Source organism: Lepisma saccharinum, unplaced genomic scaffold (assembly GCF_977018435.1).
Source record: "Lepisma saccharinum unplaced genomic scaffold, izLepSacc3.1 HAP1_SCAFFOLD_1173, whole genome shotgun sequence".
NCBI lineage: Eukaryota > Metazoa > Arthropoda > Insecta > Zygentoma > Lepismatidae > Lepisma > Lepisma saccharinum.
The window spans coordinates 1-24,916 of NW_028143812.1; the positions used below are offsets into that span (position 1 = coordinate 1).

At 39.8% G+C, this 24,916-nt stretch overlaps 3 protein-coding genes across 3 annotated transcripts; 1 reads left to right on the plus strand and 2 right to left on the minus strand.

Annotated features, from left to right (window-relative positions):
• Nucleotides 1-3,346: 3,346 nt before the first annotated feature.
• On the minus strand, nucleotides 3,347-4,462 carry LOC145983527 (uncharacterized). The gene has a single exon (XM_083116604.1). The coding sequence runs from the start codon at nucleotides 4,460-4,462 to the stop codon at nucleotides 3,347-3,349; it is 1,116 nt and encodes a 371-aa protein (XP_082972730.1).
• Nucleotides 4,463-14,272: 9,810 nt separating this feature from the next.
• LOC145983528 (myb/SANT-like DNA-binding domain-containing protein 3) lies at nucleotides 14,273-16,836 on the plus strand. The gene is made up of 2 exons (XM_083116605.1): nucleotides 14,273-14,675; nucleotides 16,763-16,836. The coding sequence occupies exons 1-2, from the start codon at nucleotides 14,273-14,275 to the stop codon at nucleotides 16,834-16,836; spliced, it is 477 nt and encodes a 158-aa protein (XP_082972731.1).
• A 2,029-nt stretch (nucleotides 16,837-18,865) lies between these two features.
• Nucleotides 18,866-19,453, minus strand: LOC145983529 (uncharacterized). Its single transcript, XM_083116606.1, has one exon. It carries the CDS (start codon nucleotides 19,451-19,453, stop codon nucleotides 18,866-18,868), a length of 588 nt encoding a protein of 195 aa, XP_082972732.1.
• Between the last annotated feature and the right edge of the window lie 5,463 nt (nucleotides 19,454-24,916).

The window sequence follows — 24,916 nt, forward strand, 5'->3', positions numbered from 1 at the left end:
AGTTCACTGGTAGGCTGAATCTGTGGTGCCATTTTCAAGCTGCAATCTACGTATGTATTGCACATAACTTTCCACAAAACAGCACAAATTCTCAGGATGTCAAATACATAGTTCCGTTTCTAGGATCTTACAGATACGACGACGCATATATTAACAATAACAACTATTTATTACTGCCAAAACGGTAAGATACAAAATTGTACAAATTTCTATGACTGACGTCTTCACCTCGAGACAGCCATTCTACCCGATACCCACAGACTATTCAATCCCGCGTAAAGTGAGCATAGTTGCCAGTCCGCAACATTCCCCCCTTTGCGAACATTATGCGCTAACAATAGTATTTCTACTTTTACACATACACTAGCTACTACTAAATTATTTTACATGTATATGCCCTTACATATTTTCTCCATTTTTGATTTAGTCACATTTTTAGTTAGTATATCAGCTTCTAGATTTTCTGAATTTACATGTTGAAGATACACATTCCCATTTGCTACATCCAGTTTTACAAAATTATATTTTCTATTTATATGTTTAGTTCTTGCCTTTACATTGTTACTTGAGATCCAATCAATTGCTGATTTACTATCAGTTTTAACAATCACTGGTCTATTTACAAAATTTCCAACATCTAATTCTGATATTAAACTTATGACCCATTTTATATCACACAAACCTTCACATAATGCAATCAATTCTGCCTCACAAGTAGACAAAGCAACCAAATTCTGTAATTTGCTTTTCCAGCTGATGACTGAGTTTCCAACCTTGACAAGATAGCCAGTACGAGATTTTGCTTCTACTGCTGTACTCCAACTTGCATCCGTGCATAATTCAAGCTTACCACCTTCACTTGAAAAATTTAATGCATAACTGCACGTACCTTTCAAATATCTATATACTCTTTTTACTGCTGCTAGATGTATTTCCCTTGGATCTTTACTATACCTTGACAATTGACTCACACAAAAAGCTATATCTGGTCTTGACCCTACAGATAAATACATAAGTGAGCCTAACATTTGTAAGTACTTTGTTTTATCAACTGGATTTGACTCTTCAAAATTATGCAAATCTTGGTTCAAATCACCTGGTGTTTTCACTGGATTACAATCATGAAGTTCATACTTCTTTAATATTTTTGAAATATAACCCTTTTGTGACAACTGATAACCTTCTTCAGTTTCAATTATATCCATACCCAAAAATGAACTTAAGCTATTATTCTCTTGAATTACAAAATATTTCTGAATTATTTGCATTATCTTATCTATGCTTTCATTATTTGGACCTACTACCAAAAAATCATCAACATATACTCCTATGTACAAAAGTTCTTGTCCTGTCAGTTTATAGATACAAGGATCACTTTCCAATCTTTTGAAACCTATTTTGGTGAGAACTTCGTTCAGTTTTTCATTCCAACAAAGACCTGATTGTGGTAACCCATACAAACTTCTTTGTAATTTACAAACTTTGTTTTTATGCCTATCTTCCATGAACCCTTCTGGTTGTTCCATGTATATTTCTTCCCTTAAATTACCATATAAATATGCAGTTTTGACATCATAGAGTTTTACTTTCATTTTGTAATGTGCTCCCACAGTTAACAATACACGTACTGATTCCATTCTTATTACTGGTGAAAACGAACTCTCATAATCAAGGCCTTCTCTCTGTCCGCAACCAACTGCCACCAATCTTGCTTTCCTTTTGTATATTGTCCCATCCATGTTCTCCTTTGTACTAAATACCCATTTGCTTCTTACAACCTTCATGTTCTCCTCTCTGGGAACTAATGTCCAAACATTATGTGATTCCAATGCTTGCATCTCTTCGTTCATTGCAATCTTCCAATTTTCACTGTACGCTGAACTCATAGCTTCATCGAAGGTTTGTGGTACAATATCTTGTGCAAAATTTGTTTGTTCTCTTGCTTTTATCCTCTCAGATCTTTTCACACCTAGACTTTTAAGTTGATCTTCATTTCTTTTCAAATTTTCTTTGTGTCTTGTTTTTAACACTTCGTTTGTTTCTCCTTTCTCCCGTCCACTTCTTTTGGCTCCACTGTCTTCTATGGTTAACTCATCTGTTTGTATTTCTTCTGGTAGATCTTCAGGTGTTAAGTCAAGAAATATGTCCAGTCCTCTTTCTTCTACCTTCGATTCATGCAAATGGACATTGCTGTTGTCATATTGCTTACTTTCCCTGTCTTCATCATGTTTATACTTCAAGTTGTTGAATTCTAGTTGCTCTTCCAAATTACAATTCATCAGTAAGCCTCCACAGTTTCTTTCATCGAACACAACGCTTCTAGCTTCATGTATTTGTTTTGTTTTGGGGTTGTACAGCCTGTATGCTTTCCTTTTTCTGGAATACCCAACAAATATTTCCTTTTCTCCCTTTGGTTGAAATTTGCTTCTACACTTCTTCGGAATATATCTGTATGCCACACATCCATATACTTTCATATGTTTTACTGTAGGCTTCCTTCCCGTCCATCTTTCCATTGCAGTTTTTGTGCCACCATCCTTGGTAGGGATACAATTTTTGATGTACGCTGCCGTTGCAACCGCTTCAGCCCAAAATTCTATGGGTAACCTTGCATCAATTAACATTGTTCTTCCCATATCTAGTAGTGACCTGTTTGCTCTCTCTGCAATACCATTACTTTGTGGACTGTATGGAACAGTTAACTGGTGATCAATACCTTCTTTGTTAAACAACTCTTGAAATTTACTGTTAACAAACTCAGTACCATTGTCTGACCTTACACTTTTTATACAATTGTTAGCTTCCTTTTCATATTGGCTTTTAAATTTTACAAAGTAATCAAAAGCTTCATCTTTAGTTTTGAGAAAGTATACAAACACCCTTCTACTGTAAGTATCTACAATAACATACATGTATTTAGCACCCCCCAATGACTCTTTTTCTACAGGTCCACATAAATCCATGTGTATCAAATCTAGTGGTTTCTCACATACATCATTGCTTTGTTTAAAAGGAAGTTGTACAATTTTTCCTTTTGTACATGCATCACACAATTCTAATTTTTCTGAAGTTTGCTTAAAATCTAAATCTCTTACCATATCACTATCCTTCATTTTATTTAAATATTTTTCATTTAAGTGACCTAATCTTCTGTGCCACATGTATTTTTCATTGTTTACATTAGTTTCCATACTTAAGCATGCATCCTTACAATGACTTACATCTGATCTTACATACGTTTGTAACGTGTACATACGATTCTTTTCCTGTGCTTCTGCCACTAACATGCCATTTTTGTCAATTATCCTTGCACTATTTTTGGAAAACAACACTTCATTATCATGATTCACCAAACCTCTGACAATAAATTCAAACGCAAATCAGGTACATATAATACATCATAAATACACACATCGTGAAGTTGGCCATCATTTGTGACTGTTGATACCTTAATGTCACCTTGCACTTTGGCCTCCATCGATTTTCCTTCCTCCGCAAGTTGCACTTCTCTTCTATTTATCAGCCAGTCTTCTTTATTTGTCATGTGAGATGTACAACCAGAATCTATACACCATACCTGCACTTCTCTTCTGTCTTCCTGCATGTCGTATACACTGTAAGCAGCTTCCATGTTGTCTTCGCATGTGAATCCAGTCTGTTTCATTTTTCCCTTCGGTGTTTTCGAAGATGTAGATGCAGAGGTAGACGTAGAAGGTCTCCTAGCTTGAGCTTTCCCACCTTCTTTATTGTGCCAACATTCTTTCGAAAAATGTCCTACTTTTCCACACGTCCAGCATCTTCGCACAGCTTCTTTATTCTTCCAATACTTCTTATCCCGTGCCTTGTATGCCTGTTCGGATTTTTCATTGTAGTCCATTTTATGCAACCTAACCTCTTCTTCTTTTAAAGTATCTTGCACTTCTTCAATTGTCGCACCCCTTTGTGCTCGTAATACTGCTGCGACGTTTTCATACTTTTGATGAACACCCCGTACAATATGATACACTACTTCTCGTGTCGTAATTGGTTGACCCAATGCAGCACTTTTTGACATTATGTTTCGTGCTCTCAAAACATATTCGTCAACACTTTCCTTCTCACCCATTTTTATATTCTTCATTTCCACACCTATATCTATTATTTTGTCCTGTGTGTTTCCCGTGTGAATGCGTTTAAGTTCATCCCACACTGTTTTTGCACATGTCTCGTTAATGAACAGTCCAGCCTGGTCGGGCGATAAAGTAACAACTATGACACCAAAAGCTTCGTCATTTTTCTTTTCCCAAACAATTCTAGCTTTTTCTTCTGTTGGTTCATCATTCAATATTGCGTCCTTGTACAATCCCTTACTTCGCAGCACTGCACTTACCTTTAGTGCCCAGACATGATAGTTGCCATTGTTCAGTGCCCAGACATGATAGTTGCCATTGTTCAGTAATTCTATCTTACTCACGTCTGCCATTCTGCTAACCACGAGGCTGCTACCACTGTAGTTCCGTTTCTAGGATCTTACAGATACGACGACGCATATATTAACAATAACAACTATTTATTACTGCCAAAACGGTAAGATACAAAATTGTACAAATTTCTATGACTGACGTCTTCACCTCGAGACAGCCATTCTACCCGATACCCACAGACTATTCAATCCCGCGTAAAGTGAGCATAGTTGCCAGTCCGCAACAGATTCCTACACAACTAACTTTCAAGAAAAATATTTTAATGTGAATCTGACATCTGCACAATAAAACAAAAAAAATTTCGAACACAACTAAAACAGGTGCAGGTTACCATTTGTGAGTAAGTCACTGCTAAAGTTCTTAAGATTCTTGCTAAAATAATCACACGATTTAGAACTACCGCCATCACCATAACAAGTTTACAGCTGGAGGAAACGGAAATACCATTTCCGGCTACTACTAAAGTCAAGTACAAATTTCGGCCATAATCAGTGGCGCACCTTACTTTGCAGAAATTTTTGGCGAAGTAAAGCCACTTATCATGCGGTATTTAATTTGTCCATCCTCACTTCCGGGTTAACCTTCAGCTTCGTTACTTGTGGACTTATGAACAGCCCCGGTCCTAGGAATTTTGCCGCCCCGTGCAATTTTACTTCTTGCCGCGCCCACCCCAAAATATGTACAAAGAAAACGCAATGTATGAACAACTAAGCTTGTTATCCGTGGCAATTCCTCCAGTGTTGGGCCTCTGCATCGAACAATTTTTGTTGCACGGAATCAATCGTCTGTTGCAATTTAAGACGTGACGAAGGTTCAACCCATTTCCTGGGGCATTGTAAATGATTCGTAAATCTTTCGTACTCATTAAGGTACACATACAAGTGTCCCCAATCATTGTAGCCCTCAGTTGTGAGTGAGAATTTATTATTACAGAACAACTTACAACAAAAGCAGAAGGTAGAATTTTTTCTATTGAATAAACCAGCTACGTTCTGTGGATTCTATCATAATTCTATTTTGCTGGATCTATAGTCTTCAAACAGTTCCACTACATCCTGAGCACCGACAAAAGGAGATTGTTTTACTTTTTTGCTGAAATACACCATTATCATCAGGATCGCAATTAGAACAACCTGCCACGAGTTCAGAATCACCGGTTTCGAATTCTTCGGCTTTCACTACATCGCTTGCCTCAAGTTTCAGAAATTTGTGCAAAGCTCCACTTTGTTTATCTACTTATATTGCGCTCTTTTCCTCGATTGCGTTTACGATATTCTGCACCCGAGAGTTTTTTCCTTTTATCAGACATACCCTAGTTTACAATTACAAATGCAACAAATATTTTTTAAATCTCTTACGACGACTTGACAAACCAATTGTTTTAATGACATCACAAATACACAAGTCTCTCAATACATTGTCACACTCAAACGCGCGGGCGTTTTCACACACGACATGCACTATCGTTACACCGTCAAGATCGTAAATGAGGTGCAACCAGCAACGACAAAAACAGCAGATATTCGTACTGACTGTGAAAGACCTTTCTTATCATCAGTCGAGAATTTCGTTCATCGTTTTTGGTTGACTGCGCGATTCTGTGCAAATTATATTTTCATCGAAGTTAAGAGTTTTTCGTTTAAATCGATAAGAAAAGAGTCTTTCGCAAAACTTTTAGATAATGTTGAAAATCGTAAATTCCGTTAATGACATTCATGTTGTTTTTTTTTATTTAGCGTCCCTTTTCCGCCACTTTTTTTATTTAGTCTCCTTTTTCTGCAACTTTTGTCAAATCGCGACGATGAGGACGACAAGGAAGGGAGGAACACTCATAAAGAACACCCATGCTCAGCCCAGTTCTTGTGAAGCTGGGAATTAATGCATTAAAGTGCATATTAAAGTGTAACTGCAGGGTAGCTAGAACGCGCTAAGCAGCATATTTTTATTCAGGAAGTGCCAGTGGCGACGATTAAGATTTGTCTACCAAGAGAAAGTAAACTGTCCTTTGTCGCCCCCCTCCCCCCCCCTCGCTACCATCCCCAGGTTTGGCACCAAATCGCCGCTACTGCAAAGAGCACAAAACTGGTGCCATTATCGTTCCCAGCTGCCGTAGATTGACAATATAAAAATGTTATATTCTACACTAAGTTTTATGTCCTTTCTCCGGTTGTGAGTATGTGCAATTCAATGGCGGGTGTCGGAATCTGAGAAACCCGAACAAAACAATCCAGAAAAATGCCACATGCGCATGATATTTATTATTACCACTGGCGAAGCGTGACAATATTACGTAGTCATCGCAAGACTTGTCAAACGTCAGGGTCGATCTTTTCAACCTGGAAGAGGGGGGCGGGGGCATAATATTTCTCCTCAGTAAATGCCAAAAATATTCCAAGCTTTTGATAGCTAACGTGTTGGGACGGACGCACAATAGTTAGCAACCCACACCCAGTTGTAAAATTAATTAACTTTAGCCCTTCCTTCCCATTGTTTGTCATCGACTTAGGCTATATATCAGTTTAGTAGTTTGTCAAAACTACATAAATCAGCGTGGTCTGAATCTCGGATAAATAACTGGATGAAGAAATGAGAAATATTTTCTCTTACTTCAACACGGTGGCACAGCAAGGATTATTTTTAAAGGAGGGTGGAGGGTTCACACAGCCAACTATTTTGTTCTTGATCCTTTGTATTTTTTGTTCGAAACGTTTTAGGTTACATATACAGAAGGTTGATCCGTCTACATGTGTCCGATTTTGACGTCTCATCTACTTTAGGAAAACCACGGGACCAGCAGCGGTTGCCCTCGATCTGAGCACCATGGGTCCTGTCAATAGTCCTGCACCGTAACTTCCATTGTAGGAGGCTCCGTTGAAGTACAGGAACGGGAATCTTGAGCCACTCCTCCTGGCAGGCTTTCCAGAGGCCACGGACAGTGGTGACACGACGAGATGCAAGTTCTCTTTTCAATAGGCCAAACCCGTAAAAATCAATGCGACTGGCATCAGGTGACTTCACTGGTATGTCCTGGAAGGGAATTGCCTGGATGCCGGTGTCTGCTGCCATTTGTTGCAGAAATCTCTGTGTAGAACGAGATGTATCTGATGAGGCCTTATCCATATGCAGACAGACTTGATTTATTGCATTTCCATACAAACGGGGCAGATCGTGTGTATAAATTGGTGTGAGGATATGTTGCTGATAAAATGCGGAGTTGATTTTACAGTTTTTAGGCACCAGCCGAATCGTTAACTTGCCGTCATAGCAGTATCCCGCGACAAACAGAAATCCCTTCGCGTAACTTGCTTTGCACCGACGGATGAAGTCAGGACGGGTTTTTGCGCCTCGTGGGGTGTACGTTATGGCTCGAATTTTGCCACAATCGAATATATAAGTCCATGCTTCATCGAGTGTGGCAACAAACTTCCACTTTTCCCAGGATAGATGGCGTTCGTAGAGGCGCCTGCAGTGAGTCTCTCTCTCCCTCCGATGGGCCGCAGTGAGGAAGTGTCCACGACTTTTAAACACCATCCGGAGCAGTAGCGGCTCGTGCCTAAAATAACAGGTGAAGAAGTATATTTATAGGCAATGAAAACAAATAGTAAGTGCCAGTGCCCCCCCCCCCAATTTAAAACGTCTTTTTTGTCTTCATCCGTCCATCTGGAAAATGGTGTCTGCAACAAATTACACACTAAGTCATTTACTGGGTTCATTGTAGAAACCACAACTCAACACATGAACACAACACACGATAGGAAACGCGAAACACACGCGGAACAAGATCTCGCGAGAACGCGAAGATTTTGCCACAAGCACTGGATGCGATGTTTTCTCCGACGAGAGAACTGCTTCATCTAGAAGGCGACACCCGTTCAAGGCCAACGCTAGGTGACGTCACCGTTGCCATGACAACCGGCTAAGTTTTCCGCAACCTAGCGGTGTTTGCTCTTGGGTTGGGACGAACTCAATACGTGCGTAGCGCCGAGCGGCGTGTTATTTGAGTATTATCGTGTGCGTTCTGCTGGGAAATAGTTTAATTTAACAAGCAAATGAAAAATGTCAATATTAATTTGAAAATTAGGTGAAAACATCTGCACTTGTTGCACTTGGCCAGCCGCCACTGATCCGGAGCTTTAATTTGTCACGTAGGTTGCGGTTCACAGTTGACTGTGCCACGTGCACTCGTCTTGCCATCACACGTTGCGTAGGAGGGTTTTCCTGTAGGGACATTTGGCGCAACTTCCGAGCTAAAGGTGGAGTCACCGCAGTACACGGTCGCTTTCTACTCCCCTTTGTGGGTGAACGAAGTGCTGGAACGTCGTGGTGTTTATGTCAATTAATTATGTTCTTGATGGTCGTTAACCGCAATGCACATCCATTTTCCCCGCACTGTTTTTGAATCTGTGTCACGGAAAACTTGGGGTGGAAAAGTTCTACGACGTAGCCTTCCCAAAATCGGTTCACCTTGGGAGCCATGGTGCACACACCACACACACACGAACTTGGCACGATACTAGAGGCCTTTGGCTTTCTTCTGCTGTTTGAATCATTCAGATCGGTCGATTCTGTGATCAGGGGTGAAGGTTTAAATTCGGACACATATAGACGGATCAACCTTCAATACACATATATTTAAAAAATACTGTTTGGGAAAATTGTTTAAAGCATAGTAAACACTCCTTTTTTGGACTTAGAGGTGGATGCGCCTTCGGTCTCAAAAGCCATCGTCTGGCTATGCCAGGCCAAGATTCAACGTAAGAGCCGCTAACATGACATTAGTAGTGAGTTATATAGCATTTCAGTTACGGGGTTGAGCTGGACCTCTACATTGTCGATGGTGACCTAATATCAAAGGGTAAATTGCAATCTGCTGCTAAGAAATAGAGGCGGGCTCAAGTCTTGAGAGATAGAAAATTAAGCAGCGACTGGACTTTATTCACTGATAATTTGTCACTCAATGAAATGCCGATTGGAGCACTTTGAGTACTGTATGCGTTGTATACCCTGCGTGGCTACTGGACCTAAGGGCAGAGGGAAAATTGCCCCTGGCCTCCTCTGGCTGAGACATCACACCACTGCTTATTATTGCAGACGTCCTCATATATGTTATGTTACTGGAACCAAGTATCTGTTTCGTAAATCCATTTTTTTTAAAAAAAATAAGCGACAGTAACTGCTGAATTTCTGGGATTATATAAAATTTCAGGATCACAGAGAGAGAACATAGCGGAGCCCCTAAAGCTCTTGCGTTGCGGGGGCGGCTGCTACGCCACTGCCTGAAGATGAGAGTGGCGTTAGCTCTCGAAAGCTTGGAATCTTCTCCACAACTCACCTGTCCTGGTCGAAAACCCGAGAGAAACTTTTCCTCAAAGGAGAAAATGTCTTCAGTAAAAATATTGGTTAAAACCATTGCAAAAAGTGCACAAATCCATATGCTGTGCACACCTGCCCGGTCCATTTCAGTTGTCATCAAATATTAGAAAAAAGTCAATTATTGGCTCCCTGTACTGTTCAACTGTGTTAACTAAGCGTGATTTATAACACCACCTGGGTTGTGAAAAGGATAGGATGGTTTTCTTTTAACGTTTTTGTGTGGCAAAGTGGATAAGAATGCATGGTATTTCATTCATTTCCTGGTACAGTACTAAATACTTATACTTGAGCGTAACAATGCGTAACCAACGCCTTCGGGTACTCGTCCTGGACCTTCTTTTGCAAATCCGCTAAATGCCCCGACATAACTGCCGACCCGTCATAAGTTTGAGCAATAATAAATTTACCATCCAGTTTCTACTTATTGACAATTTTTACATGAACAAATAACTCGTCAGATATGCAATCGGTACTCACATCAGTAAAACCAATAAACATCCCTCCTTATGCAAAGATCTCAAGACAGTTGACAATGGACATTTCCACTCTAACCTAAAATATGATTTAACTGCATTACTGCATGCCATTCATTTTATATTAACGTTGTGCAAAATAGTTTGTGTTAATTCGAATTAGTTTGCGAGAAATTGGCCTCAGAAGTTGTGCCAAATTGATGCTGTACGTCACGAAAACCGAACGGGCTCTGATTGGATATTCCAGTTATGACGTTCTCATTCGGCAGTGAACTCGGTCGTCTCCTTAGCGCTCTAAAATCCATGCACGAAGGCGTTCGTTGCTCCTCGTGTTTGTAACGCTGAATACTGAAGAGGATTCTCTGTGATTATCAAAATGAAAGTTTCGATTATGACATGCGAGAGATGTACGAAAGCCAACTCCGGCAATCTAACATGTGCAGATGCATTCACGATAGCTCCATATTTTGTACAACTGAAATGAAGTCCGTTAGTGGTGACGTCACAGCCGACGACGCGCTGGAACTGAGTCCTCGCAACGAGAGAAATTGTATTCTTGGTATCCAACTCAATGCTCTTTTCCTTCGGAAGGGGTAGCTTTAATTATTGTGACAGCAGTTATGAAACAAAATTATGGTGCGTATGGTACATCAATGAAAAGATGAGATTTCGGAGAATACGACTACATATCACACATATCTTACAGAGGATAAGGTAAAGAATAACCAGAGTAAGCAAATCATGAATTTTCAAAACATTCCAGTTCCGAGCACAGCCGAAGTAGAGCCCGAAGCTCCTCTACTCAAGTCGGCCACGTTGCCGCTATGGATGGTGGGAAACCAGCTGCGTGAGACGATTGAACCGACGACGCCCATTGGCCGACATTTCATTTGGAGCATTCACTTTATTCGATATCCTACTCCATTTATTCTTTACATTCTCATCTGTAAGGTATATGTTATATATAGACGTATTCTCCGAAATCTCATCTTTTCATTGATGTACGATACGCACCATAATTTTGTTTCATAACTGCTGTCACAATAATTAAAGCTACCCCTTCCGAAGGAAAAGAGCATTGAGTTGGATACCAAGAAAACAAGTTCTCTCGTTGCGAGGACTCAGTCCCAGCGCGTCGTCTGCTGTGACGTCACACTATTGGACTCCATTGGATGGAGCAGAGATAAGAGGAGCGGAAGCAGCGAGTTAAGTTTTGACCTACTGTTAACATTAGATGGTTCGTCTAGCATAATTGAAAGAAAGTCTGATTTTTCAGTTTATTTTAAAAAAGATCTTCACTCACGACATCACTAATTGCGTGTATTATTAGATCATTGCATTGCATACTTTACAATGATGTAAACAGCACTCGGAAAATTTTTAATCCTGGTGTCGTCAGAGAAACGCTGCCGTAAAGTCCGCGCGTTCATTATATCCCCAGCGGTTAACAAAGGGAGCGGTACTCTTTGTTAAAAGAAACACCCAAGCTGGCGGTTTTCTTTTGAAGTAGAAGCAACAAACTGGAATAGGAAATCAATGTTGCCAAATTGAAGAGATAAAGAGAAAAAGCAGAAGGAAATTGTAAGGAAAAAAGAAAAAGAAAGAGAAACAAAATTAAAGAATATGGAAAGAGAAAATAAATACAAATAAAGATTAAAAAGGAAGTGTTTAAGGGTATTATCGAAAGGGATGGGGAGAAATATCCTACTCTTACATATTAGGCCTTAATTGACACGGGGGTTCTGGGGGAAGGGATTCTGAATTAAACGTGGGGGGGGGGGGGCAGTATCCAACTCTAGGTCTTACATTATGGCTGGTATTTTAGTTAGAGGGGGATTGAGCCTTAAATTGAGGGGGTATCCAATTCTTGTGTATTACTATTGTCTTAGACTGTTGCGGAAATTCTGGTGTGGAGACTGAGAATTATTATTATTTTTTTTTTTTGGAGGAGGCAATGCTGTCTAAAAACTAGCATGGAAATTTTGGTGGTAGGATTGATTATTAAATTTAAAGGAGGAAATAGGAAGCTCTTGATAAAGTGTTAAACCTTGGATTGTCGAGAGATTTCTGTAGTGGAGAGAGAGTTCGAACATTATATTTTGGAGACTGTATTTAGCGATATTGTATGTAGTACACGTTTTCGACCCCAAACGTGCCAAAAGAGAAGCTGGAAAAGACAAAATATCTCGGGATCTTAAGGAAGTATTGACACCCCATTAAATTAATATTCTTGAAAGCCTGCAAAGAAATGGGTGTAAACATTTTCTTGCTCGCTTCACCCGCAATCATGTGTTGCGAGAATGCGTGTTTGGCGCTTTACTGAGGTGAATGTGAAGTTTCATACCATAGCTGCATTACAAGACACAAGCGATATTCTCCATATTCATTAATAACACCCCTTCTTAAAATATAATGCTTAGTGTTGGTATACTGCTTAATTTAAAGCAGGTGCATCATTTGGGACAAAAATATATCGAATCCGTATTTCTAACTTGTCACAGGAAAATTTTAAATTTGCACTGAAGATAAAATCCAAGTAATTATTGTTATGGATTATGGTTTGTTACTAAAATAATTATATTTACCCCGAGGAAAACGGGGGATGAGGGCAGTGGCCTGCCCAGGATTGTCGAAAGGGAGGGGTTACGTATACTTTTTCTTGGTAGTCAACCCTCATTTTGTCATATTTTCCTACCTTTGACATTCTTTTTCTTAGGAATACTGGGCCACAGAAGGGTTATAACCCCCACCAACCCCCCCCCCCCCTTGGGCACGCCACTGGGTGAGGGTGAGTTCTTTGAAAGAGGAACCCTGTTATCGCCCTGAGGTTAACAATTTCTAGCTAGGGTTCTGTAATGTCTCGTGAAACAATTTGAATCTGCCATACGGCTGGAGCATATTATTTGGTTTGCCAAGGTTGAATTATTCTATCTTAAGTTGTGTAACAATTTGTGTTAAATACTCAAATTGAGTTTTATAAACCCACTCAAAAATACTATTTATATCTATGCATATTTACATATTTTAATTTACTACATTTAACCAATCAATGTGCTAGCTTTAAGTTTTTTCGAAAACCGAACAATCAAAAAATATGGACAATGTAACATGGTATTTCATTCAAATAGACATCAACTATTACACTTTCATCCAAACTATTTTCGGGGGTTTTGAACGATTTTAGGGGTGGTCATGAGTGATGGATGGGCACCCCTGTTTAGGGAATAAGGGCAGATCAAGTATAGTGTTCTGTAAAGTTAAGAAAAAAGTTACTTTCGGTAGACACGCTGTCGTAATTAAATACTTTGTGGGGATTACGATATGGTTTGAGGGCGCGAATGATTTTTTTGGGGGGGGCACATGATATAATCTGGGGGCATGACATGATTTTTGGGGGAATGCGCCATTGGCTTTGAGGGGGGGGGGGTGGGCACCTCTGCTCTCCATGAAGGAAATAATATCCTGCAGTTTTGTCTTCATACTTAGGATTTTCACTAGCAGCCGTGAGTGATAACTTGCATTATGCAAAGTCTAAGGAAAAAACTAGAAGCACAACACTATAACAAAGCAACAAAACAGCACCATAACACAACACAACTAGTTAAAAAGAATCAACCCCGCACGTGGTTATGGAGCAAAAATAATGAGAGGCGCCTTGCAACTACAAGAAATGTAAAGAAAATGTGGCAACAACGTCTGATGGCCGCGTGCACCAACGCCGATTATTTCGAAGTTCAGATGAACGAGATCAATTTTAATCCACTCTAAATGAACTTGGTTCAAAGATTTGCATTGCACCAACGAAAAACGACGTTCACGCTATTCCGTTCAACTGATCGGAGATCAATTTGTAAGGCTCTACCTGATTGGTTGGCTTGTAAACCATGTTTAACTCAAACAAGTGACAATCAAGAACCGCATAAGGTAGCGAGGCCCGCGGTCTCATTAAAGTAAAGTTGAAACATGGACGACAAGAAAGTTATTAGGGCGGCAAACTTTTCCGAGTACGAGAGGGGAGTACTGATAAATCTAGTTGACAAATATAAAGATATTGTCGAATGTAAAAAAACTGATGGGACAACGCAAAAGGAGAAGGATAAGGCCTGGGAGTTTCTTTTGCGAGACTTTAATTCCCAAACTGGCGTGAAGAAGAGGGAAGTGAAACAAATAAAAACGTGTTATGAGAATATGAAGAAGAGGGTGAGAAAGTTGCTCGCCGATGAAAAAATGGAAATGTATAAAACAGGAGGAGGTACAGCACCACTAAAGAAGCTGTCTGGTGTTGAAAACAGGATAGTTGCTATGTTAACGCCCCAGATGGTCCCCTTACCAAATGCATTCGATTCTGATGCATTGGATGTCTGTGGTAAGTTTTTTTGTATTTTTCATTTGTTATATATTTGGATTGTATAAATAGCCAGTAACACGTATTGTCCTGAATCTATGCACTGTACGTCCTGTTGAAATGACGAAATTTGGGGCAAGCTTTGACCTATCTTTCCAATACCCTGTAATATCGTAATGTTTCTGTTCTAATTTACCTCCACACAATATCTAGTGCGTACTGTATTGGTGTCACATGTGTTTTCGTTTATTTTGGTGATGGTATGCTCAAATGCATTAACCTAAGGTATGACAGCTGCGAGTGTTTGTGCTCACATATTCAAGAATTTGTAATAACGTATCAAAAAATGTGTGCAGCAAGTTGGATTTACGGTAAAAAGTATTTTGAAACATTACGTTTTCGCAGCAAAGAACCTCATTCATTTGTAGGTAGTTTTACAATGCAAGAGTTGTCACCAATGTACAGTGATATACGGGAGAGACAGCCTTTGAGGCTTACTGCTTATCCTACGAGGGTACCTCCCCATCGCCGTCTTGTAATAAAGGGGTCTCAGGTTCGATATCCGGTGCAGGCACGTGGTAGTGTACAATGTTTTGGATCCCGCTTTAAACTTAAACTGTAGGTCCAGTCCCAGTTAGCCTCTCTGTGCATAAAGTGTACTTAGCAAGCAAGTCAATCAAAGCTTATCCTACGACTTTATTCTGTCCCAGGAGTCTGTGGAGCAAAGGAAGACAAGTCCTTTGTCCGTATTGTACCCCAAGAAAGCTCGACCAGTGAACACGTGATATGGAATAAAATTGCACGAAGGGGGATACTTGACTGTAGCTATCAGATGTCTGCAGCAGGGTGCACTACTTTGCTTTGTCCATTTGCCTTCTCCTCGTCTCTACAGTTATGCGTGTCGTTGCCCCATAAACTCCTTGCTTCTTATAATTTTTGGTAGGGAATGCCTAGCTTTAAAAAGAAAGGGGAATGAAATAAATATCACCCACGTCATAACCTTTATGTAACATTTTTTAGTGTGGAAAGAACTGCGACAGACTAAAGAAGAGATTGGGTAGTCATCGTGAATAACATGCAAACTAAAGTATTGAACAGTAAATCAGGGCTTGTACAAAGTTTCAAAATGAAGAAATGCAGATACCTAGATAGGGCATAGTAATTTTAAGAATTAAGTTCTAAGTTGACTTAATAAGGCCTATGGTATATTTTTCCACCCCCATCCAAAATAAAGTGTTCTTCACTCATCCTTACTATTTTTTTCTGATTTAATGTGCAACAAAAATGAGGGGTGGAGGTTCAAATGTGGGGTACAGTTTTGCATAGAGTGCACATTTATTTCATTTCTGTTGATGCAATCGAATGTGGCAGTCAGAAGCAATCAGACTAGATAGGCATGATGAAATAACAAACAAATATCTGCAAACTGTTGTCTCTTTTGCGGAGAGTGGAAACATCCTTTCAACATTTTCATTAATCATGATTTTGTTTTGGCATTTTTTGTTTCTTTATCTGTTCCATGTTTAAACTGTCTTTATTAAAGCCCGATTGTCATCCTGAAAGTAGAGAAACGCTTAAGTCCAAAATGCCCTCTTTGTAATGACAAGTAAGTTTTGGATCTTGTGTAAGGTGTATCATAAATAATGTGTACACACCCACACAGGTTTGTGTGTGCACACCTCAACAACTTTATAATTAAAATAATTGCAAGCTGCCCCTACACTGTATCCTAGTAACTAGTACAAACCTTTCAAGTGTTAAAAATGCTTGGAAATTGAGATAATGCAGGTGCCTTTTTTCACCATTGTCGCCTTTGTTTGACTTTCCTGAAACCTCAAAATATTCAGACCACATTAAGGTAAACACACACCTTTATTGAATTGTATAATGGGAGGGCCAACACTGAATATCGTGAAGAATTTTCTTTATTTTGGGGACCAATTTTAAACAAAATGTTTCTACCCATTAATTTAAAACATGTAACAATACCATAGTGAGAAATGCAAATACAATAGTTTTACAATAGTATGAATTGTTCACCTATAGTGATATTCTATTCTTTGCAAACTTTTGGTGATAACTGACAGTATTTCCTTTTCATATTTCAGATCCCATAGAACCCTGCGAACTCTTAAGCAGTGGCGTAGAAGTCATTGTTGAAGAGGTTAGTATTAATGAATAGTGTTCGTTTCTCCTACATGATGTAGTGTGTGTCATATTTTTCATGTAGGATTTCCCTCGTTTTAACAAGACACTTATCAAGATAACACTGCAGTGGTGGTGTTTTTTTAAATTGATTTTCTTGCCTTATTAGTGCTGTTTTGTTTCCATGACCAGTGTGAATATATACGAGGGTGGTTCAGCATGCTCCGCCCCTGACATAGAAGGAACCCTCGTAGGAAAACCAAATCACTGTCACTTTTCAACATAGTCCCCTGCAACATTAACACACTTTTCCAATCGGCCTTCCAGTGCTTCAATCCCAGTAGAAAAAGAATATTTTGGTTGGTCCTGCAACCAAGCATTCACAACATCCATAACCTCGGAATCGCTGGCAAAATGTTTTCCACGAAGGTGTTTCTTCATGTTCGGGAACAGGTGGAAGTCACTGGGGGCCAGATCTGAAAAATAAGGGGCATGAGGGACAATTTCGAACCCTGCTGCATGAATTGCAGCCACCGCAACTTGGGAGGTGTGGGCGGGAGCATTGTCACAATGGAACAACAAACCACGGGCGAACATTCCGCGGCGTTTCTCCTTGATGGCAGTACGTAATTCTTCAATTAGGGTTACAGAATAAACACCTGTGATTGTCTTTCCCTGTTGGAGATGGATTCCTTCTGCATCCCAGAACACAGATGCCATCACTTTGCCCTTTGGTGGCTGAACCTTGAATTTCTTTGGGGGTGGAGAATGGGGGTGTTTCCATTGCATGCTTTGGCGTTTACTTTCGGGATCGAAGTGGTGAACCCACGTTTCATCCATTGTAACAAATCTCTTCAGAAACTTTGGCTTGTCAGCCTTTATTGTCCGCAACAGGTTCTGACTTGTCACACGACGTGTCCTCCTTTGGTTGACCGTCAGCATTCTCGGGACCCAATTGCAGAGATTTTTTTCATTAACAAATGATTATGAATAATTGAATGCACACTGCCAGTTGAGATGCCACATGTGTCTGCTATGTGGCGGACAGTCACTCGCCGGTCTGCAAAAATCATGTCATGCACTTTTGTAATCATTTCTGCTGTGGTCACCGTTGCAGATGAGCCACCACCATGCTCATCTTCACAGGTCTGCCGACCACATTTAAATTCACGGCACCATCTCTTCACTAGATCATATGAAAGGCAAGAGTCTCCAAGAGTTCCCACCATATTTGCATGGATGTCTTTCAGTATTAGATTTTTCTTAAGTTAATATTTTATCACTGCTCGGACCTCAGATTTTTCCATTGTTTCACATGTGGCTACACTTCTTACTGATCATCAACGTGTAACGAAAAGAGAAATTGTTGTAAATTCTTGAAACTTTGTGAATATTAGTCTAAAGAATGAACAATGTTACATATAAAATTACAGGTCTCTACTATCACTGGAAATGGGTCAGGGGCGGAGCATGCTGAACCACCCTCGTACCTAGTCTTACCATAAATACTGTCCCAAAGTTGTAAGTAAATAGACACAAAATGGTGAGAGATATTTTAATATCAGAATAACATGAGGTGCATGGATGCATTATGAACCAAAATCACAAAATAATTATTCGAAATGGCCACCTTTAGCACTGACACACTTCTGAAGTCTTCGTGACCACTCATCAATGGAATTACGCAACACATCAAGTGGGAACTCCGCAGCTGCCTTCTGAAGAGACCGCTTTAAACTGTCAATATTGGGATGTCTCTTCTTGCAAGCCATCTCCTGAAGCTTGGACCACAATTTGTAGTCCCAACGGTTTAAGTCTGGACTGGCAGAGGGCCAATCTGATGTGGAAATGAAGTCAGGAACATTTGCCTCCAACCACTGCTGGGTGGTGCGTGCTTTGTGTGCTGGGGCAGAGTCCTACTGGAAGCTCCAGTTCTCTCCATGGAAGATGGTGTCGGTAAGATTCTTGCATAGTTTCTCAAGCACTGTCTGCTGGTACACTTTGGCTGAAGTTTTGACCCCCTTTTCACAAAAATGGAGATCCGTTGTGCCCTCGTAGCTCACACCTCACCACACCATGACTGATGCAGGATGGTGACCCCTCTGGATCCTGGGGGCCTTGTCAGCAGCTTCCCGAGAGGATGTGGCATACACCCTGCCATTTTGGGCATTGAAAGTCTCCTCAACACTGAACATTTTTTCATCAGTGAAAAGGATTCGACGGTGCCCATTTGCCGCGTAACGCTGAAGTAACCGCTTTGATTTCCGGAGCCTCTGGAGGTTCAGTTCACTTGTCAAGAGATGTCCTTTGCGTCGTTTGTAGACATGGAGTCCCAGGTCACTGCGTAACGTACGAGACATCAACATTTTTGAAATCTTTAGCTCACGAGCCATCACTGACTGTTTCCGTACAGGATTTCGTCGCACTCGTGCCGCCACTGCTTTCACAAGTTCTGGTGTTCGTACTGTGCGTGGTCTTCCTTGCCGTGGGCGATCTTTAACAGTACCAGTCTCAATAAAGCGCTGGATAGTGCGGTACACAAATTTCTTGGAGATTTTCAGCTTCTGGAGGGTTTTGAAAATCTCCCATGGTGATTTGCCTACCTTGTGCAACGCTACCACGGCCACACGATTTTCGTACTCACCCCATTCCATCTTCAACACTTACAACAGACACCTTTCCACTTGACCAGCTCAACAAGCAATGACTCACGCTTCACGCTACCGCTCTTGCCGTCTCTCGCTTGTACGGGTGGAAGTACAGCCACCCTCAAACGTTGGGACAGTATTTATGGTAAGACTAGGTATATGGGATACATTTGTGGTATATTTTCCATGTTGGATTTAATTATTTATACACCAGATGGTTTGGAATTGTCGTATGGTCAAACTACATGGCACAATTTTAACACTGGCAATTAAAAGCTTAAGCTACTATCAAATGTCTGTCCCACACTGTAGCCATGTGGTCTAACTGGTTCAAGTCTCCTGGGGGAAGCATAACAAGTTGTTGTTTTTTTCCTGAGAATTTGCACTGTGTATGGAACCGGCAGTCAATTGAGGAAATTGGGGAGCTACATATGAATAGTGTAACCTGGTCACGGAAACCTCTGACTGGGGTTTTGTTGTGCTGACCACACATCACCCCGTTAAGTGGATGGATGATCTCCCATCTCTAGTGGAGTGAGACCGCAGTCAGTAGGTAGGCATTGGCCCTCAAGGGCTGTTATGCCATGGGTTTTACCACATGCCATTTTGGAAGTGTAATATGTAAATGTATTTGTTAGCTTGAAAGCAGGCATTCAGAATCATATGAATAGAGCCTTCTCTTATATGCTCTGCCATTTTGAAATTGTAATATCTGTTTGGCTGGAATTACAAAAAAAAAAAAAAAACAATTTGAATTTGGTTATTATTTTTTCAATCATTGGCATTAGATGTAGGTATTTTGTTTACATTATTTTACAGCATATCAAATACGAAAATATTCCCAGTTGCAGTCATGTGAGGCTGCTGGGATCCCAGTAGTGTGGCAGTTGAGCTTCAGAACCAAAATGTTCTATTTTCTTGAAAAATGCAGAATTTCCTTACTCTAGTCATTCTCTACCTTATTCTTTGTAAGATATGGGTAATATATTGATGTATTCTTATCTTTACATTGATGTACAATGCACATCACAATGTTTGTTGCATAACCGCTATTATAATTTTAACCCTTTTGGCATGGAGAATGGATATTTATTTACATTTCCCTCTATTGTGCACAAATTGAGGATTGATAATATAAATAGCTACACACACACACTCATATACGTTCTATTTTTTAGTCCTCATGGAAATGTGGTTGTGTTTCTGCATTGTGTGTCATTGTTTTGCTGAAAACATTAGACATATCAGTTCATAACTCGCCCGCTTGAGGACAGTACAAAAGCTGTTTCTTTGTTCTTTCTATGCTTGTGTATGTAGCACGTGTGTTTTGCATTAATAGTGAACAGTTTGAGATTTTGTATAGTGAAAGAGATTCCAAGTATGTAATATACTGCAAAAAAGGAGGTAATGATGATTTGTGGAAACCTATTTTTACACAATATTTACACTTAAATACAGAGAAACTAGTACTCACTTTTATCCACGAAGCTGTTTTTTCTTTTTGGATTAATTTCAGTGGCCACTGCCACCATCCTCGTTGGAACTTGCTGTATTGATGCTTGGCGTGTGTCTTTTGTTTGTAGTTCTCTGGCTGATGCTAGGTGCACAGTTAACTGTGCATCTGGGTCAACAACAGCGCAACGCTACCACGGCCACACGATTTTCGTACTCACCCCATTCCATCTTCAACACTTACAACAGACACCTTTCCACTTGACCAGCTCAACAAGCAATGACTCACGCTTCACGCTACCGCTCTTGCCGTCTCTCGCTTGTACGGGTGGAAGTACAGCCACCCTCAAACGTTGGGACAGTATTTATGGTAAGACTAGGTATATGGGATACATTTGTGGTATATTTTCCATGTTGGATTTAATTATTTATACACCAGATGGTTTGGAATTGTCGTATGGTCAAACTACATGGCACAATTTTAACACTGGCAATTAAAAGCTTAAGCTACTATCAAATGTCTGTCCCACACTGTAGCCATGTGGTCTAACTGGTTCAAGTCTCCTGGGGGAAGCATAACAAGTTGTTGTTTTTTTCCTGAGAATTTGCACTGTGTATGGAACCGGCAGTCAATTGAGGAAATTGGGGAGCTACATATGAATAGTGTAACCTGGTCACGGAAACCTCTGACTGGGGTTTTGTTGTGCTGACCACACATCACCCCGTTAAGTGGATGGATGATCTCCCATCTCTAGTGGAGTGAGACCGCAGTCAGTAGGTAGGCATTGGCCCTCAAGGGCTGTTATGCCATGGGTTTTACCACATGCCATTTTGGAAGTGTAATATGTAAATGTATTTGTTAGCTTGAAAGCAGGCATTCAGAATCATATGAATAGAGCCTTCTCTTATATGCTCTGCCATTTTGAAATTGTAATATCTGTTTGGCTGGAATTACAAAAAAAAAAAAAACAATTTGAATTTGGTTATTATTTTTTCAATCATTGGCATTAGATGTAGGTATTTTGTTTACATTATTTTACAGCATATCAAATACGAAAATATTCCCAGTTGCAGTCATGTGAGGCTGCTGGGATCCCAGTAGTGTGGCAGTTGAGCTTCAGAACCAAAATGTTCTATTTTCTTGAAAAATGCAGAATTTCCTTACTCTAGTCATTCTCTACCTTATTCTTTGTAAGATATGGGTAATATATTGATGTATTCTTATCTTTACATTGATGTACAATGCACATCACAATGTTTGTTGCATAACCGCTATTATAATTTTAACCCTTTTGGCATGGAGAATGGATATTTATTTACATTTCCCTCTATTGTGCACAAATTGAGGATTGATAATATAAATAGCTACACACACACACTCATATACGTTCTATTTTTTAGTCCTCATGGAAATGTGGTTGTGTTTCTGCATTGTGTGTCATTGTTTTGCTGAAAACATTAGACATATCAGTTCATAACTCGCCCGCTTGAGGACAGTACAAAAGCTGTTTCTTTGTTCTTTCTATGCTTGTGTATGTAGCACGTGTGTTTTGCATTAATAGTGAACAGTTTGAGATTTTGTATAGTGAAAGAGATTCCAAGTATGTAATATACTGCAAAAAAGGAGGTAATGATGATTTGTGGAAACCTATTTTTACACAATATTTACACTTAAATACGGAGAAACTAGTACTCACTTTTATCCACGAAGCTGTTTTTTCTTTTTGGATTAATTTCAGTGGCCACTGCCACCATCCTCGTTGGAACTTGCTGTATTGATGCTTGGCGTGTGTCTTTTGTTTGTAGTTCTCTGGCTGATGCTAGGTGCACAGTTAACTGTGCATCTGGGTCAACAACAGCGCACCTAGCATCAGCCAGAGAACTACAAACAAAAGACGCACGCCATGCAACAGTACAGCAAGTTCCAACGAGGATGGTGGCAGTGGCCACTGAAATTAATCCAAAGAGAAAAAAACAGCTTCGTGGATAAAAGTGAGTACTAGTTTCTCCGTATTTATATACTACCGCGTCTCTCTTTTCCCAATTATGAATATTTACACTTGTTAAGGTTTGCTTTCTGCATGTGTGTGTTCATACAGGGTGACAATTAATGAACTATATGAAATAAAACAGTCATAATTTCTGAACGGTTCGCGTGATGACGTCCAAACTGCGTGGCTGGCCACACGGCATTATGGGAATTCGTATGCGTATGCGCACACAGCGTGTTGGTGTCGGCCATTTGCAAGTGAAAATGTCCTGGAGGAGTATTTTGGGGACCGCATTCTGGCTCTGGGGTACCCAGAGGCCACTGGAAGGGGCTATGTTAAGGACAAGGTGTACAGAAATAACCCCAAAACCATTGCCATCGACAGCATCGATGTTTCGACACTTCAGCGGGTCATGCAGAATTTTGCTGTTCGTCTGCCCCACATCATCGCCAGAGATGGCAGACATATCGAACATGTCATAACCTAAATCTGAATGTCTGTAGTGCCGTTTACATGTGCAATACAGTTTGTGTACTACGTGGTTTGTCACTAATTTCCATTTTATTTCATATAGTTCATTAATTGTCACCCTGTATGCAGTGGTTATGAGGTAAGCCTATACATTAAAAGTGTATTCTTGCATGATTCAAGGTTAACCACCTAACTTCATTTAATTTGGTGTTTTTAAAGTCCACTTTATGCACAATAAGGGTAATCAGGACTGGACCTACAGTTTAAAGTGGGATCCAAACTACTATGTGCCTCCACCGGGTGTTTATCCCGGGACTCCTTGATTACAAGTGGTGTCATGAACACTTCATTATTCTAACAACCTCATGAAAGCCAATAAGGTTGCAAAATATCTCAATCTGTTGAATTCAAAACAGGCATATTATGTATTTTTTTGTTACAAATAGCATATCATTTCAATAACAATCAAGAACTCACTACTAAATTTTTTCATTCCATTGCAGGTCTCATTCGGAGAAATTGATGATCGGGCATTGCAATGTTCCGGTCCATATTTTCAAACACCACGACCTAGCCAGGATGAAGACACTAGACAACAACTTCCACCCGGTGTCACCACGCCCTCAACGTCCACCTCTTCATCAGTGTGGGCAAAGAAAAACAAAAAAAATCCTGGCTCAGGTCAAAAGCCATCGACAATGGCTGCTGCAAAGCAGCTAGAAGAGACGGCAGCCATGAAACACAGATATTATAGGCGCAAGCATGTTTTAGCTCTCAAAAAACACAATTTAGAAGCTAAGGCTATCGAACGCCAAATATTGTTAAGCAACTTACAGATTGAAAAAGAGAAACTTTTAATTGAAAAACTTAAGAAGGGCATGTAATGCTAATTTTGGGAAGGGATATATACATGTATATTATATTTTAATTATTTTTTTTTTGTTCTTGCATTACTCTGTTGGGTAACAATATTCCAAATTGTTTCTTTTTTAGTGTTTACAGTGTGTTTACAAAGAATATGTTTCACTTAGTTTACCTCATTTTTTGTACTTTTTCCTTCAATTTGTCATTTCTTTAATTTTATAAGTTCAAACTCAATATGCTGACCAAGGCAGACATTTATTTTATTATAAAACAACTAAACGTTGGCTGAAACGTTTAGTTTATGTTTTATAATAAAATAAATTTCTGCCTTGGTCAGCATATTGAGTTTTTCATATCATGGAAACAAGGCTTAATCCTGTTACTATAAGTTCATCACCTGCTACATTAGAGTAGTGTGCCAGGTACTAATAAAAGTTATAAAAACAGTGTATGTTCGTTTTTGTTTCCACATTAACCTTCCCAGTGTCATGAAGCACAACTTTTAATTTGTGTAAATGTTATTGATGAATAATTGATGTCACTTACGAATTTTTTTTCCTATCTGCTAGCAAGCACATTTCGTAATACATTCAAAAGCGCTATGATTTCAATGTAGCAATTACACTATTGATTTGGTGCATGCAGGTTTTCCTATACAGTTGTTTTTTTTATTATTATTACTGTTGCTCTA

Excerpts from the sequence above, each read along its gene's own strand:
- LOC145983529 (XM_083116606.1), bottom strand. The coding sequence starts at position 19,453 with ATGGAATGGGGTGAGTACGAAAATCGTGTGGCCGTGGTAGCGTTGCAC.
- LOC145983528 (XM_083116605.1), top strand. The coding sequence starts at position 14,273 with ATGGACGACAAGAAAGTTATTAGGGCGGCAAACTTTTCCGAGTACGAG. Across the intron at positions 14,676-16,762 it reads TGATGCATTGGATGTCTGTG|ATCCCATAGAACCCTGCGAA; the intron begins GTAAGTTTTTTT and ends TTCATATTTCAG.
- LOC145983527 (XM_083116604.1), bottom strand. The coding sequence starts at position 4,462 with ATGGCAGACGTGAGTAAGATAGAATTACTGAACAATGGCAACTATCAT.